The sequence below is a fragment of the Carettochelys insculpta genome, chromosome 24, assembly GCF_033958435.1.
Source record: "Carettochelys insculpta isolate YL-2023 chromosome 24, ASM3395843v1, whole genome shotgun sequence".
In the NCBI taxonomy this organism is placed as follows: Eukaryota; Metazoa; Chordata; order Testudines; family Carettochelyidae; genus Carettochelys; species Carettochelys insculpta.
Genome location: NC_134160.1, coordinates 19138513 through 19158664, shown reverse-complemented (window position 1 = coordinate 19158664; position 20152 = coordinate 19138513). Strand labels below are relative to the sequence as shown.

The 20152-nt window shown below is 37.1% G+C and overlaps 1 protein-coding gene across 7 annotated transcripts in view; it reads left to right on the top strand.

The window, feature by feature from the left end:
* Positions 1-20152, top strand: part of EYA3 (EYA transcriptional coactivator and phosphatase 3) — a 166469-nt gene that overhangs the window by 30658 nt on the left and 115659 nt on the right. For 4 of the 7 annotated variants that reach the window (XM_074976655.1, XM_074976654.1, XM_074976650.1 and 1 more), the window contains exon 2: positions 19335-19433. The exons of 1 other annotated variant lie outside the window; for it this stretch is intronic. In XM_074976655.1, the coding sequence (XP_074832756.1) occupies positions 19401-19433 (33 nt within the window). In that variant the 5' untranslated portion in view covers positions 19335-19400. Of the gene's footprint in view, positions 1-19334; positions 19434-20152 lie in introns of those variants that run through there. 2 more of the 7 variants (XM_074976652.1, XM_074976656.1) reach the window with 2 other exon arrangements.

Genomic DNA, 20152 nt, shown 5'->3' with positions numbered 1-20152 from the left:
TTGTCTCAGAACCAGTGGGGCCAACAGCTGCTGTGGGCCCCAGGGCAAGGTAGCTCATCTTTGTGCCCTGAAAGGGTCATGGCCAAGCAGGGAAAGTGTGGGACCTAGGGCATTCAGCCCTCAGTGCTGCCTGTATGGTGCTGTGGACCCCCTGTGTGCAACAGCACTGCCACCGAACTTCAAAGGGTCTGGAGCTCCAGCTGCCACTGCTGCAAAAGTAGCAGTCGTGGTGGCCAGAACTCCAGGCCTAGGGTCAATTGCCCGTTTCCCCCTCCCCAGTCCCCCAGGGTCAGCAGGTCTGCTCAGAACAAAGGAGCCTCTTTTCTTGTCCCATCCACTTTACATCTAATAGTATGGGTTTTGGGTGGATGTGAGAAATGGAGAGGCCGTGTTTGAAAAGGCCGTGATAGACATGACATGCTACTCAACAGCATAAAGCACTCCACCAGGAAAACTTAGCCTTGCCTACAGACTTAAGGAGTTGTGACACTGTAAATATCTGCACGAAAATGTAGTTCTCACCACTGTAACTTCCCCACTACTCTAAATTCATAACTCCATCTCCCTGAAAGGTGAAACACTTAAGTTAGTGTAGTTAAATTGACACATCAGTGCAGACGTTGCTTTGATTACATTGATGGTTGCTGTTGTGCCACACTGCCCCACATTGCCAGCTAAATTGATGCAAGCATTCCTGGTGAGGATGTGCACTGCTGAACACGAGGAGGGTAGTGTGAACGTACAAAAGTGATGTAATTTTTGTGATGGCTCTATTTTGATGTAACTTGGGATGACTTTATTTTGCACTGTAGACTTGCCCTAATGCCGCTAAGCAGAGAAGATTTTTTATATTCATATGAACACCAACTTCAGCTTCTTGGGACACATCTGCAATTCTGGATTACTTGCTTTTTTTGAAGAACTGAAAACTTTCAGTTAATTCTCTGAGGGTCAACCATGAAATTATACTATCCAGTATTTTCTCACATTGTCTACCTTGTCCTCGCTTTCTATTATACTTTCCTGTTGTCACTAAATTTATAAATTTTGCCTGCCTTGTTCTTATCCTATTTAACAGTGTTCTCTTGCTGTTGGCTTCATTTAAGACAGACTCATTCGTCCTTTTGGTCATCCATGAGATGCACAACATCCTTCTTAAAAACTACATTTCTGTGGCTTTGATGTGCTTCTCAACTTGTTTACTGATAGTCCATGATTTGCATCCATACATGAAGACTGGTTCTACATAACATTGCAACATTCTTTTCCTAATATCCAATGATAAAGATCTGTTTGTGAGAATGCTTCTCATTTTCTGAAATGCTGCTTTCGCTTGAGCGATTCTGCATTTCACTTCAGTTAAACACCTGCCATCGGATATGATATAGGATCCTAAGTACTTGAATTTAGTCACATGATGAAGAACTGTTCCTTTTGCTAGTACCTTATATGTTGGCAGTACCTTCGTCTTCGTAATAACCATTACTTCTGTCTTTGAAATGTTCCGCTTGAGTCTCTTCAGCTCGCTTTCTTTATTGACAACATTAGCCAGTTACTGAAGATCTTTTTCACTTTGTGCTATTAAAACAGTATCATCTGCATACCTCAGGTTGTTGATGTTGCATCCTCCAATGTTTAATCCTGGCAGACCTTCTATTTTGCGCATTATTCCTTCACTGTACAAGTTAAAGAGATCAGGTGAAAGAACACAACCTTGTCTCACTCCTCATTTTATTTTCACACATCTACTAAGGTTTTTTCCCAACCCTGATAGCTGCTGTTTGTTCCCAGTAGATGTTTTTAATTATTCCCAAATCCTTCCCATCTATATTCAGTTCTTCCAACAGTTTAAGCATTTCTTCATGTTTCACTCTGTCGAACACTTTCTCATAGTCAATGAAGCACAAATATATGTCCTTTTGAACTTCTAGTGCTCTTTTGATTAATGACCCTAAAATGTAGATTGCATTACCAGTACCTCTGTCTTTCACAAATCTACATTGTTCATCAGAGATCTCAGACTGTATTTGATTTTGAATCCGGTTCATAATAATCTTCAAAAGAATTTTGGTCATGTGGCTCATGAGACTGATTGTCCTATGCTGTTTGTGTTCAGTCTCACATGGTTTCTTCGGCATGGCAATAAAAACAGATCTTGATAAGTTTTCTGGGATGTGCCCTGTAGTGTAAATAGCATTTAAGAGTTTCATAATTGTGTCAATACCAAAGTCTTCTAAGGCTTCAAACATCTCACTTGTGAGTTTGTCCAGAGCAGGCATTTTTCCTCTCATGAGTTGCTACCTTGGCGTGGTAAGAGGGCTTGTGAGTCCCAGTGACCCAATGAGCTACGCCAGTGGGAGTTTAACTCCTGGCAGGGACACCCATGCCAGACATGCCTGACGGTAGGGGCCAGACAGAGTGCAACTCAACCTGCTGCCTTGCAGGAAGGTACAGGAGTGCCAAAGGCTAACAGAGACAACCAAAGATAACCAATGGCAGGCAAGGGGAAACCACCATCGTATCATACCCAAGAACATCATGAAGCAAAACCACTGTCTATTTAATGAGAACAATGTAAAGGGCTGTTGCAAAACATCCATGTACAGTAGGGTACGTCATCTGCTACAGGTGACACCAGGTCATCATCAAGCGACTGTTAGCAAACCAAAAATGAAATGAAAATACAACAGATCCAGGAGGTGTAACAGGAAGGAAAACATGTTCATCCTCTGGCTGTCTGAAGTCGACAAATCCCTGTAATCTAGACTTAGCCTTATAGATGGGCACCTGAAGCATGGAGTGGTTATGGTTGAAAGTATCCACTAACATTTTGCGTCCAATTTGAGAAATCTAGGGCCTGATTTTTCAGAGTATTTAATAAGATCTCTAAGGCCATAGGAAGTTGTGATTTGTTTGTTTCAAAAATTGTGGCCCTTGGTTAAAGTAGTGGCTTTGTTGTGAGGCCAAGTTTGAGTGCACCAAGAAACGATACCAGTCACTCAAATTTGACCTGGGTGCCCTTCTATCATGGTGGGTGTGTGGTGTGGCAAACTGCCACGTGGAATCATACCAGCATTCAGATTTTCAGAAAAATAGAATGTTGTGTGTTAAAAGTTTTAGTTTTGGCAATAAAATTGTAGCCCATGATTTTCTTATAATCTTGATTATATACTACTTTGTTCAAAGCACAGATCCTATTAAATTCAGTTGCAGCTGTGATTACTCAGTACATTTGCAAAACAGACCAGCGGTCTCAAATCAGTCACCCAGAAAATGAGAAATATAAAATTAATGGCCCACTGTGAAAAGTTTGGTTTAAGGGATTTGCCCAGCATCATACAGGAGTGATAGGCAAGAGCGGAGTATAGAATTCAGTTCTTAGTTGAGGGTAGTATTCAACTTCTCTAGTCATCAGACCTCCTAATTCACTACACTCTCACATTACCCAGAAACATGTTGTTTTTACTGTGCAGTACTCTTCTGCACAGTACAAGCTCATACAAAGTCCATCATTTCATCCAAGGAGAATAATGCACCTGTATTGTTATCCCACCTGGAGTTTCCCATGCACTCTAATGCAACCACACGGTCAAGTTAATAAATTTATCATATTCTTTTAACTACACTCCAGAAATATAGATTTAAGTGATTATACATGGTGCTTAAAAGTCATGCTTAGGTACAAGAAATAAAGGGTAAAATGCAAGCTAATACCTAATGTAACAAGCTAAGTGAACTTAAAGCAAAAGAGTTTGTCTCACTGTGTGCTTCAGAGAATTTATTGGGCTCAGTTTCCTTTCATCCTGGGCCCCTACTCCACAGTTCAGTCATTTGAGAGTCATCAATGTCACAAGCAGTGTTGGAAGATGAGAAATGTCAGTAAATTGGAGAGCATAGTTCCTCATTCTTATACCACCCACGCCTGTTTGAGAATTACCTTCAGCTGGGGTGCAGGTGACATTATCTCTTGTGGCTATGAGGTCTGGACTGTTCCTAGGATGAAATGAAAATTTCTTGTGTATACCTTTCCCCTGCTGGAGAATGGCTAAGTAACCAGATCATGGCTCTTTAACACGTGGCTGAGGCCAGTGTATCTCTTGTTGCTGAAAAGCTGATTTGTGGTTGTTATCTAGAAATGCGGTATATTTTAGTAACAACCATACGTAAACTCTCAAAGCAGCATGCATCATTTTGCTGCATATATTCCAGCAGGATAATGATATTCAGCAAATTATGATGTGGTATCTCACAAGGCAAACTTTTTGTACAAAATTTTATCATAGTCTTAAAAAGTGGTGAATATAATGACATAGAGCATCCCACACTCCTTCCAGCTTCTTGCTGCAAATGAGGCCAGGGTCCAAAAGTCTCCTTTTCTGTATGTAGTAATGAGAAGGCCTGACAGTCAGGCTTGGTGTAAGGCTAAAATGATGCTCAATGCCTGGCTAAATCCTTGCAAGTCTGAACAGCATAGGGTTAACTATGTTACTACAGAGCAAAGCAAAAAGTCAAGCTGCAAGCTAGGCAGGTGCTGCTCACAGGAATGTGGCAGAGACAGGGCTGATCAGAACATTACCCCAAAGCACCAAGCACTGGGTAGGACTCATAAACACATTCCAGTAAGGTTGGACCTGTTGTATGGTACCAGGACCCTCCCCATAGGTAGCACCTTCTGACCCAGGTTCAGTACAGGGTGGAAATGACAGCATGTTGTGTTGTTTTGACCGTACCACCGTCTGTAAGGTAGTAGGTGCTATATGACTACGTCAAGGTGTGTCATCTTACTACAATTAGGAGAGACCTCTGGGATCTGTAATATATACATAAGTTGTTTAAATTTGGTTAAAAAGTATCACTAAACTGAGGGGCACTGAGCAACCTAGAGGATAACAGGACCTCCATGGTGTCACTTGAGTTACATCTGTGGTCATCATGGTGTGTGCCTGTACCGGGGTAAACTGTTGAGGTCTAGCTGAAGCCTCCAGGGTGTTGGAACCCATGCACTATTGACAATAAACCTGGTTCCAGTTCCTTCATACCTTGCTTGCTTTGTGTTTATTGGGGATTCTCAGAAGTCTGCTGTGGGGACTGACTGCTCAGAGTCAACACTGGTATTCGGAGAGGGCAAATACATATGCCAGCAAAGGTTATCAGCATAGCAGGGAGCAGAACAGACGTCTGGACACCACTGGTAATGGCATCTCGCTGCACTGTGCAACACTGTTTTTTCTCTGAGCACCATCAATCCTGTGCACCAGAGGAGAGAAGGGCAACTGTGGGGAAAAATATGTGATTGCATTATTAAAGACTGTATCATTACGTGTGTGCATAGACAACCGTAATTGTGGAATTCCTAGCCATGGAGTGCTTCAATTCACCCTTTAAAATGATCTTTTAAAATACTGTTCTGTTTAGTTATATTTCCACGTAACTGGCACTTCATTTTCGAAAGGCTGTGCTTTCTGCAACATTCTTCTGAGGGCGCAAATGAGTTAGTGAGATGGAGAGGTTGAGCAGCTTGTTGACACAGGGAGATAGTGTCAGATAGCAGTAGTTCTAAGGATGTCTTGTGCTGTAGTCAGACCACTGCTTCCATATTTCTAAAGTAAAAATACTAAACTACTCAAGGTTTCATTCTTTCTTTAAATTTTTTGCGTGGGTTACTGTGGCAACCTATGGTTGCTAAGATGTAAATTGCTACAAATGTCCTAGAACTGCTTGCACCATGATAAATATGATGGCCACTCCTAAAGCCAAATGATAAAGAGAAGTTGTCATAGTTACAATGTTTTCGATATGGTTGTGGCTTTCTGCTGAGCACTTAAACAGATTTGGGGACATGATGAAATATCTATTTAGAAATTAATCTTACAGTGTGTTGGATCCTGACAGCCATTTAATAGTCAACATATGAAGTCAAGACATGCATTTCCAAAATGTTTATCACTTCTTGTTGAAAATAAAATTGAGGGAAGCCTGAGGTACATAAATACAGGCCACTCTTAGTGATTGCTGTGCTGCAGCTGTGAGAGCTGACCTGCTAGAGCTCTGGAAAGGCTTGAATCTCCCCAGTGGATAGCTGCTTGCGAAGCTATCTACCTGTTGTGTTCCAACTGCACTGCAGTCTGCTAGGAGGTTAGTGACAGGAAAAGTTTAGCTGTGGCCTGTAGAGGGTGATGGTGTTCTTTTAAAGTCCACTTAAAAGATTGTTGTAATCTTTATTTAGGACACATTTTCCATCAGCAGGTTCACTTATGCAATTGTATAGATTTTTGTGTACACATGCTTGCTTGCATGCATAGAAATACGTATAGAAAATGTGCATCATTTTGTTCACAGGAAAGCAGCTGGGGACCCCATCAGTGCATATATGCTGAAAACAACACTTATACTCTGGACATCTGTTTTATTCCACACAGTTGTAACTAGATTGTGAATTTAGAACAGGGGTCAGATGCAACCTTTCCAAGGGGGAGTGTTGAAATTTGACCTTGTGCCTCTCATGTATGGTCCCAGTTTTGCTGATACTTTTTGATGTCACTAATAGTCCTACTTACAACAGCTTCATTAATACATAAATTACGATGCAGAACTTCATAATTTAGATGATGGTTGGTAGCATTAGCTAGTCTTTTGTTAATCCACAGGCAGCATGGCTTTGAGCAAGCTCGTGGCTGCATGGGGGAGGATGGGTAGGACTGAACTCCTGCCTCATGAGCCAATGAAAATCAGCTCGCGTGCCACTCTTGGCAGTTGTGGTGCGGGTTGCTGACCCTGGATTAGAATCTACATTCTTGATCAAATTCAGTTGTTACCAAAACAGGAAATAATTAATCTAGCTGTTGCATATTATGTTTCTATGATCAAGAATGTTCTGTTGGGTAGCTAAAATGTGAATCTTGTAAGGGTAGATATTTTGTAAGTTGGTGATCGATTCTGTTCACTCTAGATTGGCTTGAAGGGCTATTTTGGTTGTTTTAGGATGAAGATGGAAGGTGTTGTTGAAAGAAGAAAAAGATTTTATTACATACCTTAAGATTGAAAGAGAATTGCTTTCACGTGTTATGTTTTCGAAATTTTGGTGAAATCAAGTTTTTTGTTTTTTGTTTTTTTTTTCCATTTAAAGTGCCCCAGCTGTTTCTGCAGTCCAACCATTAAAGCACTGTATGAGTGGGAGAGAAAGAAAAATGACAGAACTTGGCCAGTATATGCTATTTATTCCATTTAAGTGTGCCCTGACTCCAGTAAGCTATTACTGTATTTAAATGTTGTCTCTACAAGCACTTATGGTGCTAAGTTAATTGGAATTTTAAAATGATGACTTTTAAATCCTGGCGGGGATAGCAGAAAATTAGATACTATAACCCACCACTGTTGTTTTTAAGCTCAGAGTTTTTCCTGTGATAACTTTCGCAAACAGCTGAGGCTTTTATTTTTCACATCAGACTGAAAATTCCTTTTAAACTCATATGATTGACACTCTTTTCAGTCTCACTTCTACTTGCTGATTGTGGCAGTTCATGCCTTCCAAAATAGTAATGTCTGAGTAGGTTCCAGATTGCTTTTTTTGCTACTTCTAAAGTACTTTATGCTAGACTAAATATGTATAATTAAACGTAATAAAAATTCATAGAGTTTTTTTCTGTGTATAACAAAAATATTGGTGTAGTTCTCAGTATCATTGCAAAGGGAAAAGTCAGACTTCTCTAAGAAAAAAATATTTGTGACATAATCTAAGTTAAATCTTTAGGGACAATGACAAAAATACAAGAAAATGCAGAGAAAAGCACTGTGGTATAAGAAATCTAATGCTTTGAGGTGAATCACCTAACATGTATGTTAAAACTAATATTAATAGCAATTTTAAAATGTATTGGTCTTATGACATAAGTCTATTCAGTAACAGCAAAGGAAAAAATCTATGGGTGCCCAGTCTACAAATTAGAAAACTAGGTTTTTGAATGTTATGCTTCAAACCATTTTCAGTACTGTGGCTATCTAAAAACTTGCTTGTTAGACTTTTGGATGTCCTGGCACATATCAGAGCAGCACTGTAATTATTATATATGTACTTTTCCCTTTGCCCTATGACAGTTTCAGAGGAAACTGCTGGTGAAAAATCAGAGAACAAAGTAATTCTTTCAGTGATGTGTAGAGTGTTTTTTTTTTTACTTTAGATATGTATCATTTTGGGAAGATTTGTAACAGTTCCTTTTAAAAACTGAAATGGACAGGTCTTTCTGTGAAATTTTATTACGCATACATTGTTTTTGTCATTTGTTATACTGGGGACCTTCCAAGTTTAATCTTCCCTGTTGTAGGCTACCTGCTATGCCAATCTGGAATGTTTTCTGTGAAGATTATTGTTCAGATACTTGTCACAGGTAAAGGTGGCTAACACATTTCTTTTTCTGCTGAGATTTTATTTTTTGGACCCATAACTGCATGCCCTTTTCTGTCATTTTCAGTTTTGTGGCCTGTTCAGATGATGATATTTCTTTCATTTGTTAGTGTTTATTTAGATTCCTAATTACTGATACCATATACTTTAAGAATAGAGTTTTCTGTCGCAAGAAATAGGGTGCAAATTTTGGGGTTATGTGAGGAGGGGAAAAGTGGAGAGGCTCAGGTAAAATTGATCTTGTGAGTCAGTTTGTCATCTTAATGAAACCATCTGTTGATTGTGATGCTATCAGGTAATGTTCCACATATCACACTGCTCCTTAAGGTTTCCAAATAAAGTGATTGGTTTTTGCTTACACTTACATATCTACTATAATCTTTGTTTCTCTTTATACTAAACTAAACTATCTGCCAAAAATATCCGACTGATGTCTTTCCATCTTTTGACCATATGTTTAGTTTATTATAGGTACAGTGCATTTCATCTTCAGATTACTTTGCTTTTCACAACATCCTTGTGAGATAGCTTAATATTACAGCTACGTTAATAGCCTGAATGAGTTAGTGAGGTTAAATGACTTTCCAACAGAGTTAGGTAGTGTCAGATGGAATTAATAATTGGGAATTCTTGTCCTGCAATCAGACCTCTATTATAGTATCTTTCATCTGAAGTTAATTCTTGAAACATGATGGCTATATTAGCTAGCGGTAAAGTTTTGAATTCTGACATTTAAAGAGTTTTCTTCTAGCAAAAATACTGGTAGAGTTCTTTCTTTACATTTTTACATAAACATTCAAACTAAATGCTTTAATATTTTCAATTCATAATTCCATTTTATCCCCATCGAGTTTTCAACCTGGACTTTGGCACAATAGATCATTATCGTTTAAGAAAAATATAGATGGCTTGTATAACACTACTGCTTTTCTAAGGAGCAATTGAGATCAGAGTTTGCATCTCAAACTTGGTTCTTTATTTCCTTGTCTTGGAATGCTAATAAGGTATGAGAATATAGCCCCTAACTTCATTAGCTCTATGTTTTAATAAAACACTGTTTGTGAAGAGGTAGGACTCAGCTGGAGGTATGGGTCACTATGAACCTGTTCACTTTTGGTTTTCTTATATCTTGGTTTATTTCCTGCCTAGCAGTAATTTTTATGGCTTATTATGCCATGCTCATTATCATAGTATCTGAATGCCTTCTGCTAGTGCTAGCTGGTATGGTAATAAAAATTGTAAATAGCCACATTGCTTAGTGTATTAACATCTGTCACATATTTATGCTTGGGGTGTAGGGTGGCAAGGTTTCTGATGATCCTTCGTTCCTTGGAGAGTTTATTTCACAATCTTTGGACAAGCCCCGCAAGAAAGCATTGCTGTTGGCTGTTGTGTGTCTGTTCTTTTTTGTCTTTTAATAATATATATTAATTTGACTAACGTTAACATGTTATGGTTCTCTAGTTTGTACTGTCATAAAAAAGAATTAAATTTACCTCCTGCCTGGGTTTCCAATGGTTTATTTTTCCCATCAAAAACATTCCTGTCTGACGTAAATCACATCTTTTTAAGTGTAGGAAGGCACATTAAATAATATGTAATTTAATGCCCTCAAACTTTGTTAACCCATTGAGCTGCTTTATGACCTTGGTTTTTCATGTCCTTCGTAATTGTTGGGAGCTGTCAAATTGCATTTTTCTTGATCACTGGCTCAGTATGAATAGCTGGCCTGTTCAGCTTTAAGGAATTTCTCAAGGAATCTTGTCTTAAGGAAGAATGGCAATTTCTTTTAGGAAAGTGGCAGGCTCTTAGATTTCTGGTGTCTCAGGCATATTTTTTCAGGAAGTAGAAAGGCTTTACTATTAGCATAGAGTTTAGGATGTAAGACTGGAGCTGCTGTGATAAGTACTGTTTCTAAGGCTGTTTACATATTGACACTGTATTCTTTTGGGTTGACACTATATCTTATTATGACCAAAAAGAGCATATAATTTTTCTTTGTACCATAATGCTGTGGGTAAAATAGTACTACTTTCAGGTTAGGTATTAGTTTTATATTTAATGCTTAAGGGCGCTACACTATATTGCATTGTAAATGCTTTGAGAAGTTGGATTATTTGCTTTCACAGGTTTCTTAAAAAAATCACTGACTCCAACAAACCTACAGTTCAACTCTACTGGATATATTGCTCCTAAGTAGTGAAAAGTCATACGCATTTCTTTGGTTATCTATCTGACAGTGTACGGGCTCTTATTAACATTGACAAATCTTTACAAATGTTTCTAAGTAATCAGAAATACTCCAGCTAAGCCAAAAAATTAATTTCACTTTTAGTGTGTTTCTACCTTATGAATAAAATGATTTTATCACATTAGAACAGAACTAAAATTGCATGTGAAATAGTGAACACAGATATCATAACTTCAAACATTTGCAGACAGTTTGCTGGTTGACACAATTCCTCGAAAAAGCTATTTTGAAGAAAAGTTAAGTATTGATAAAATCTAAGTATGCTAATTTAAAGGAGAGAGAATTATTTTTTAATACAGAAACACTAATAGTAAGCAAACAATTTTTCTTCTACTCTCAAAGAGTTCTGTGTAATTATGGTTCCATGAAAAATACAAAACTATCTAGTGAGGAATAGATATTAAGTAGAATCCATAAAAATTAATATGGAGTGTAAATGTATTAAAATGATATAATGTGGGGGAAGAGAACTCTCTCAAATTATTATCCCAAATTTGGAACAGTGCCGTTAATTTCCCTGTTATTTTTGGTACAAGTCCCATGACTTTTACCATGTCTCACATCAAAAAGATATTAAAACGTAAACCGTGTGTGTGTGTGTGTGTGTGTGTGTGTGTGTGTGTACACACATCTGGTGGGAGCACCTGAGGGTGTCCACATTTTAGATGTGCGCCTTGGTCATAACTTTTGAAATTGTTTGTTGAAAATCACTGCATCTAGACGGCACTGGACCTTTCAAGCCTACTTCAGGGTTTACTTTTGAAACTGAATTTTCTACTTAGCAATTCTAAAATTCTCTCATTTCTTAGTGGCACAAACAGAAATAAGCTTTTGGCTTTTAATAGAATGTATCACTGGTGTTAACATTAGTGCCTGAATGGTGCTGCTGCTCCTTTTCCTTCTGTGCATGGTTTTAAAATATTTGTTGTCAGTGGAAGTTGGCAGATTGACCATCCTAGAGACTCAAGCTCTCTTTTTGTCCACTTGGTTATCTGTTTGTGTTATGTTGCCACAGACTTTCCTAAGTGCCCATCCTGGTATCGCTTTGCCTTGCAGTGACCCCTTTCAGGGAGGGAAAAAGTGAAGCTTAATCCTCAGATGTACTCACTCCTGGAACATAAGAGCTGGAATTAGGAGTGGGGGAGATGATGCAGCACCCCCTGACTTGAAGGGATTTCAATTATAGACAAAATATACAGCTTTGTTCAGTGGCTTCCAGCACGCCCAGTGACGAAAATTGTTCCACTCCCTTATCCTTGTGGGATTTCAGTAGGAATTCCAGCTGAAGCGCCAATTCATTTTATGTAGATTTGAATTTGAAGCAAAATAGGATATTGTCTACATAACAAACTAGATTTAAGTCACTTTTTAGTTGATTCCAGGAAGAACACTGAGTAACTGAAGAGGAGGACTTGAATGTAAGGAATAGAATATCGCTAAGGAAAACATGCTAGGAATCAAATGAAAAAAATAGAGATTTTAGCCAGCTGATTAATGCATTAGTGAGAAGACCTAAGGAACCCATCTGAACTGGCTTTTGGGTAGGGACCGGAGCACAAGGACTCCAATCTCTTGGATCAGGAAGGAGATCTCTCTTGTTGTCTATGCATGCCTTCTCCTACTCTGACATGCAGAAAAGGTCAGTGTGTGGGAAGGGAAAAATTAACCAGCTTCTGGCTCCCAAATCAGATTAATACAACTATTAGCAATAGAAATCTAGAAAACCTCTAACTTCTTTCCTGCGCAAGTGGTTCTACTTTTTGATTCCACCCAAGAGTGACAGGACAGTTTATAATGGGGCAGAGACACGTATACCTCCTCTTGGTATTTTTACAATAGGTTCAATGCAATCATCAAATTCTAGCAATTTAGTGAATGAACTACCACCTTGAGATAGAAGCAGCGTCTGAAACTTTAGATCAAACTTTTACCTTTGCTTTTCAGTGTGAGTGTGGTGGGAAAAATACCCCAGTTCAGAGGTGAATTTTTGGGCCTACTCTATTGCCCTGCATCCTTTAGTGTCAAACTAAATTTGAAAACAGTTTATATAGACATTGTTGGAACAGTTTCTGGTAGCTTTTTTTCCTCTTCACAACAGTATAATTTTTAACTGAATTTGCTGCTGATAGAAGGTACCTGATTAATGGTTGTAGGAGGTGGGGGCCTCCAATTACTGTGTAGATATCAAATAGGTTTGTAACAGTGCGGTCTCACTAAGTCACATGTCTCTCTTGTGGCCTGAAGCATCCATCTGTGTAGGATGAGAGAGGAGGCTGAGTATCCATGGTTTCTTGTCTCAGAATGCCAATGGGGCAAGATTAGCTTGATAGGTTCTGTACTATTCACTAGAGCGTAGACAGCACGTAGCTGATTTCTCTGTAGTCAGTGTTGCCATTGTAAAATGGTGCATGTTTTTTCAGCAAAGTGGAGGTGTTAAATAGTAATGTGTACAAGTACTGCAAAAGGACTTTAGAGGTGGAGTTCGCTAAGAAATGGCTTAAAAGGCTTCAGTGCTTTACTGTTTGTTTAAAGTTTTACTGGTTACTTTGTTTAAAGTCTCTTATCTTGACAGCTTTTCCCCCTAGGGAGCCCATTTTCTTGTGGCTAATGTGAATTTTTATCTTCCGGTACTTTAATAGAAAATTTTATCCCTCTGTATCATCATGAAAATTTCTCATTTTAGCACCTTCAGGTTCTCTTTGTGCCTTGTATCTACAGCCCACTTCCCAGCAGCATTTCATATGTTGTAGGGAGCAGCAGCTCTCATGCTCTGTTTATATGCTCTAGATTGTTTGAAGGCAAACCCCTGAAGGTTCCTTCACTGCATTTGGTTTTTGTGTTTTATTTCCTTTGGTGTCTCTGGTATTAAAAAAAACGTGGGCATATTAAATGTTTATATTAATAGTGCTTCTTGTAGATCTTTTGAGTGTAGTACAAAGTGGATGTAAACAATATTTCTCTATTGACATTTTAGATGGTCCCAAAGACCAAAATATACTGGGATTCTGTGCTATATTATCGCTGCTTTAGATTTGCAAATCTAGTTGGCTCTGTGTATATATTGTATAATAATTGTATGGAGAGAAGGAAATTAAACACCCAATGCAAAAGTGACAGTAATAAAACAGATCCATCATAAAGATGGACAGTAATAAAACATGTATCGTAAAGAAATCAGCAGTGTTCATATAGTATGTAGAAAAGGTGCGGTTTGCTCTAAATTAAATATGAAGGGGAAGTAACTATCTCACAAGCAGCTTTTGATTTCAACTATGGATGTCACTCTCCAGTTCTTTCTTTTTTACACTGTCTTAACACTTTGAATGCAAGCTGTCATGTCACAGTTGGATTCAATTTTAAATAACTACAGTTTCAGTTTGTTTTGGTTTGTGGTCCCCTTTAATTCTGTATTATGACAACTGCTTTCCTGTATCTGTGCACAGTGACAGTCTGGCACTGAATTATTGTTACAATAGTACACTCAGCACTGGCTTTTTGGCTCTTCTACAATGTCAGTGTAAGACAACCTGGAACAATACAATACATAATACTAATTTTGTATTCCAATCTTTGCCTCTCTCTATTTTTTTAAGCCGGTGAAACCCTAAAGGAAATAAAATGAACTAAATACAGAAAATGACTTCCACGATCTGCCACATCTTATTGTGCTTAGATACTGCACAGTTTCTGAACACTGAGCAGTCGGCAATACCATACGTTTTGCAGTGTTGAAGTATGCTTTTCGGAATAATCCTTGGTTGGTTGGATGGATGGATGGATTAGGTGATCTGACAGAGCTGTCTCCTATCTAATGACCAATTCTCTATGCCCATAGGGTAGAGAAGTGGGACAGATCATGAAATGTCTGTTGTTCCACTGTAGCTCAGAAGCGTAGTGTTTTTTAACCTGTTAATTCCAGAATTTATTGCTATCACATACAGAAACACTATACTTGTGGCCTTTGGAGAATAATAGATTGAAATAATTATGTTAAATATTATACATTTTAAAACCTCCAGGTGTCTCATAGTGAAATAGTTCATTATAGTTTTTATTTGGTATCTTTAATTTCATTATTTAAAATTGGGTACACCATGAAAAGTGCATATTCACACAACTACGGTTTGAGGGCGAAAAAATCAGTGACTTTTTAATAATTAAAAAAAAAATCTAAAGTGCTCTTCGCTGATAAGTTAAGTAGTTGGTGGTATCTTTACTCATTTGCAATTTGAGAGACATTTGAAGTTTTAGCTGACATTTTAAAGACTCAAAGCCAGAGCCCATGTATCTGGAAAAGGAGATTAATGTTTGCTACTAGTATCCGCCTAGGTTGCTGAGGAAATTATCTCCATTCTTACTGAGTTTTAACATTCCAGACCTGCTTGTTTTAAGATTTTTAAAATAGGATTTAATGCAACAGATCTCTTTACCTGTCAGCACTTTTCACTTAGGGTTGGCATGGAGATATAGTGTCAGAATTTTGCCATAGGAACAGAAGCCAGAGAAACCGATATATTAAACGTTATAGTCCATGCTTCTTTTTGAGTTTTTTATTATGAAGTGCAAGAGAATGATTTTTCAGTAAATTAAGCAAACTAAAGAAAATGGTATGTAAAGCATCTATCTTTTTGGAGTACTTTAATTTTATAATACTGGCTCTAGCAAACAGCTGCTTGCTCATAGAGCTAATAAAGTATCAGTTAATAATTAAGATTACAAATTAGTTTAAATAAAATGTCAGCACTAAAACTTTTAATTAGATTCAGATTTCAGAGTGTCTTTGTATATACTAATCATTCTGTTTTGTAGCAGATGAAAATTGCTATTTATTTTGTGTAGACTCTTGTTTCTTGAAGACAGTTCAGAAGGTTAACCCAGAACTGTTTTATTAAAGGACGCAAACTATTTTTCAAATTAAAAAAGAGAGATACTGTTTCACAAGTCTTTTTCAGGAGCTGGAAACCCCAGACTGCCTCATGTCCTTCAGTGGCTTGCTGTAGGTTTATGAATTATTAATATTTTGTATGCAGGTTTATATTCACAGGTACCAGTTACTTTCCTCTTGAAAATACTCTGATATCATAAACCGTTGAGCAGCAACTTCATGTTCTTGCAAGGTTAGCCATCAGTTGGAAGTTTTGAAGACTAGATTATGTGGACTATATGAAGCAATGCAATTGTTCAGACTATGTAGGTAGGGGACCTGGGGATGCCTGGATGTGGTTTTGGTAAAATATGATTGTATTGGTTTTTAAAGATTACCCAGTGGAAATTGCAACAAAGGGTCCTGTGGCACCTTGTAGACTAACAGAAAAGTTTTGAGCATGAGCTTTCGTGAACACAGTCTCACTTCATCAGATGCTGGTCTTGGAAATCTGCAGGGCCAGGTATAAATAAGCCAGAGCAAGGGTGGGGACGACAAGGTTAGCTCAGTCAGCAAGGGTGAGGCTCACTACCAGCAGTTATCTGGAGGTGTGAACACCAAGGGAGGGGAAGCTGCTTTTGTATTTAGCCAGCCATTCCCAGTCTTTGTTTAAACCTTCGTTGCTGTTACAAATCCAGACTAACATGGCTACCCCTCCGATACTTGACACCAGTGGAAATTGTGTAGATACATATGTCAAAACATGGCTACTTTAGTTTTTCAGAAGTTAACAAAACCTTCTTTTGAAATTAGCTTTTTGTAAAAATTAGAATTAATTTTGTCTAACTTTTTTTTACCAACTTTCTGACGGAGAGGGTGCATGTTTGCTATATAGTATGGCGTATGCCACCCACCTTGTGTCCTGACAAATGGTGAATAAAATATTAAACAGACACTCTAAACTAAGAAGCTATGTTGCTTAGAGAACTCCTAATCCTCTGTCCAGCTACACTACAGTTATCCTATTAACCCTTGTACTGCATGCTTTCTCTTCTGCTGATTGTGTTCTGTCTGGTTCTCTGTAACAGTAGGTACAACTTGGATTGGTCTTTATATGATGTCCTCTGCATAAATGTCTATTCATTGTAGAAAATGTTGCATGCTCTTCTTTCCTCTTGGAAAAGGTGTTGGCTCAAGTTCAGGTGCCGCCTAGACAAAATGGTTCTCCCTTTTGATTTTGATGCAGTAAATGATTTGATTTGGAAAAGCTTTGCATTCATGGGTAGCAAGGTGTCCTATTTGTTTAAAAAGGAGGATCCTCTGATTTGTAATTATAACCTTAGTTATAAATTAGGTATATATTTGTCATATTGCTCAAATGCCAACATTTGTGAAAACAAATTTGCCCTTGAGTTTATTTAGGGGAAAAAAAATTCAAATCGAAAAACTAGGAGAGTTTTCACTCTTGTTTTCTGTGGAAAGCCAAACCAAATAAAATAATTTATGGATGCTTTAGGTCAAAATATCAGATAGGATTTGAATGAAAATCTGATCTATAATTTTAAATCTTTGTTTCAGCTTTGCAATTTTGAAATAATTTACTCTAGTTCTGAAACTCTTTCAAGAATTGTTAAATTCCACAATTTTCCTTTCAGGAAGAAAATTAAATTAAAATTTATTTTAAAAATAAATTAACTTTTTATATGTAATGTGATGCTATAAATTTAAACTCACAGTTTATAAATTCTTCTGCTGCACTGAGTGTAGTACATTGATTAGGTTTAATCTCAGTGAGAGACAATGATGTTTTAGAGTCTAAGTGCCTAAGTTACTTTTGGAAAAGGGACTTTTAACAGACTCTTCAGTGATTCCCACTGGTTTGAGAATAGAAACCTTTTGTGTGTTTCACTCTATGTCAATATGAAATTGTACATGCCACAAAATATCTCATGTCAGTGTTCAAAGAATGTGATGCTTTTCAGTAACCAACTTAAATTAAGGACCAGAGTGGTTATAAGTAGATTGGAGCAAACATTTTTCAACAAATAATAAATTCACAGAAAAAAATGTTTTTCATTTTACTGCAACAAAATTGGAAAGAAAAAATCAGAAAACTCTACATGATTTGTTTTGGGTATTTAAGAATTGAACCTTTTGTCCTTTTCTTTTGAAAATGGTCGTTTTTCTTTGAAGTGTAGCTAATTTAAAAGGTAGGTACATGTATATACACAATAATCCTCCCTCTTCCTCCTGCCTCCCCAGTCCAAAAAAGGAAAACTAAGAAACTTCAACAGTTTTGTTTCACCTGTAGTGAAATTTTTTTAGTTTTGTAAAGAAAAAAATTTAAAATAATTTTTGGTTTGAATGAAACTAGATTTTTTCCTCTAAGTTTGAGTATATTGTGTGAGGTCATGCCTCTTCGACCTATTTATTTTTCTTTGGGAAGATTTCGTTATATGAAAGGTGCACAGATACCACAGTGATGGGCAAAATATGAGAATCTAAATGCAGAGAGCGCAGCTGGTATATGATACAGAACATAGGGCCATTCTTTATTCCATTGAAGCCCATGGCAATGTGACAGGATCAGAGTCTAACACAATAAGTAAATTACACACATTGCTGTTATTTATATATTCCTAAGTTATTACATATTCTTTGATGCTTTCTGTGGCTCCTTTACCAAGCTATAAAATGGCTGTGTACCTACTTTGTGTTCTTCATGTTTCTTTGTGGAAAAGACCAATTTATAGGGAAGAGTATGAAATTGTTTAGTGTTCATCATGGGAGAAGTGGCTGACACCACTGAATACATATTGAATGTAAATCAGCTCATGAGGCACTCATTGATTTCAGTGGTGTAAGCAGAGTTTGGCTGGCAGTATTTATGTCAGTGATTTGGAGATAAAGGGGTGATCAAAGAGAAATTAAACTTTAAATTTTAATGGTTAATATTCAAAGTAGGGTGCCACTATTACCCTCTTGTATTTTGAGCCCGGTTGATTGGTATTTTTTACCGATATAATTCTAGAGGATTTTATTTTTTGAATGCCAAAAATCCAGTCAATGGAAAAACCACTGGGGAAGTTAAGATTTTATTTAATTTTTTTTTAATAGAAGACTATAGGAATTAAATAAAACAATTCTGAAGGTAGTCTCCTTCAAAACTCTCACTTTTCTATGGATAATCCCAGTGGGTCTGACTTCTATTTGCTATAGTTGGTACTAAATACAGGTAGAATTTAGTACTAAAACCTGTACTTTCTTTTAAATTAACTTTTTCTTTCAAAATAAAAAGAGAGACTACATATTCTTAAATATGCAATTTAAACAATAATTGCTAATAATCAGTCTTGCTTGTAGAAACATTTAATTGTGAGTCCTGTCCTGATTTTTTTGTGTGACAGTTATGTAAATGTTCCAAATTAAAACAGGTGGGGTCTGTTTACTGACATAGTAGCCTGGAGTTGATCACTTAAATTAGCTCTAGTAATCCTAAAGTGTTTGTACAATCTCAGCACATGTGTATGATTGAAATGTTTAATATATTGGCTTCTATAGTGAGTATGTTACAAGTGAAATGCAGAAGAAACATGCCACGTGCATTTAAAAAAAACCCCATTGTTTATGTCTTTGGGGCTTAAAGGTAAATCTTGTTTTAGAAAACCTCCATATGTGAGTTTGGTCTCTTATTTTAGAAATGGCAACGTGATTTTAGAAAGCATGAGAGCAGAAAATATAGAAAGGAATATTCTCTGATAGCCTAAATGATAAGCACCCCACAAAGTATATAAAGCTGTGAATACCTTTTTTAACAGGCTTTGAAGACTGCAGATGAAGACACACATTCTAATAATTAACACATATTAAAAATATTAATACTCATGGAAGAGACACAAGATTTACCAGAACAACCAGTAAGTATATTTGTAAAAGTATTACAAATTATTTAAAAATAAGTCAGTCTATAAAAAAAGTCAATTGTGAATATTTTAATGGATAACAAGAAATATGCCTTACATTTATTGTGTGTTTCTGGAACTGGGCATATTCTTGCTGATGATAAAATATATTGTGCATTAGTCTTACTGGGGTTATACTAATGACAGTAATAAAACAACTAGATAGGTACGTTTGAAGTATGTAGTATTTTAGTTTGAAATCTTGGATAATAAAGATTTGCTTTGTTTAAAATCTGTACAATGAAACACGTGGCTTCAAACCATTTATAGAAAATGAAACATTCCTGTTAAGACACCACTAGTAAAATAGTTACTATAAACTGTAATGCTCTGTAATTTCTTCTCGTACTCTGGAAAGTTTAGAGATGTTCCTTAGTACATTGTGAGCAGCTACTACAGGAAAGTAGTATTGTCGCATTTAATTTAATTAAACGGTGTCTGTAGGTAAGAAGCATGCTTGGAGTGAAATATGTTTTTAAATCCTATTTGCTGCATCCTGAAACTGAAGTTCTGCTAATTAACATAAGAGGATGAATAACTGATTTTAAATAGTAACAGAGAGTAAGTCGTGCTAGTCTATACACTATCAAAACAAAAAGCAGTCAAGTAGCACTTTAAAGACTAGCAAAATAGTTTATTAGGTGAGCTTTCGTGGGACAGACCCACTTCTTCAG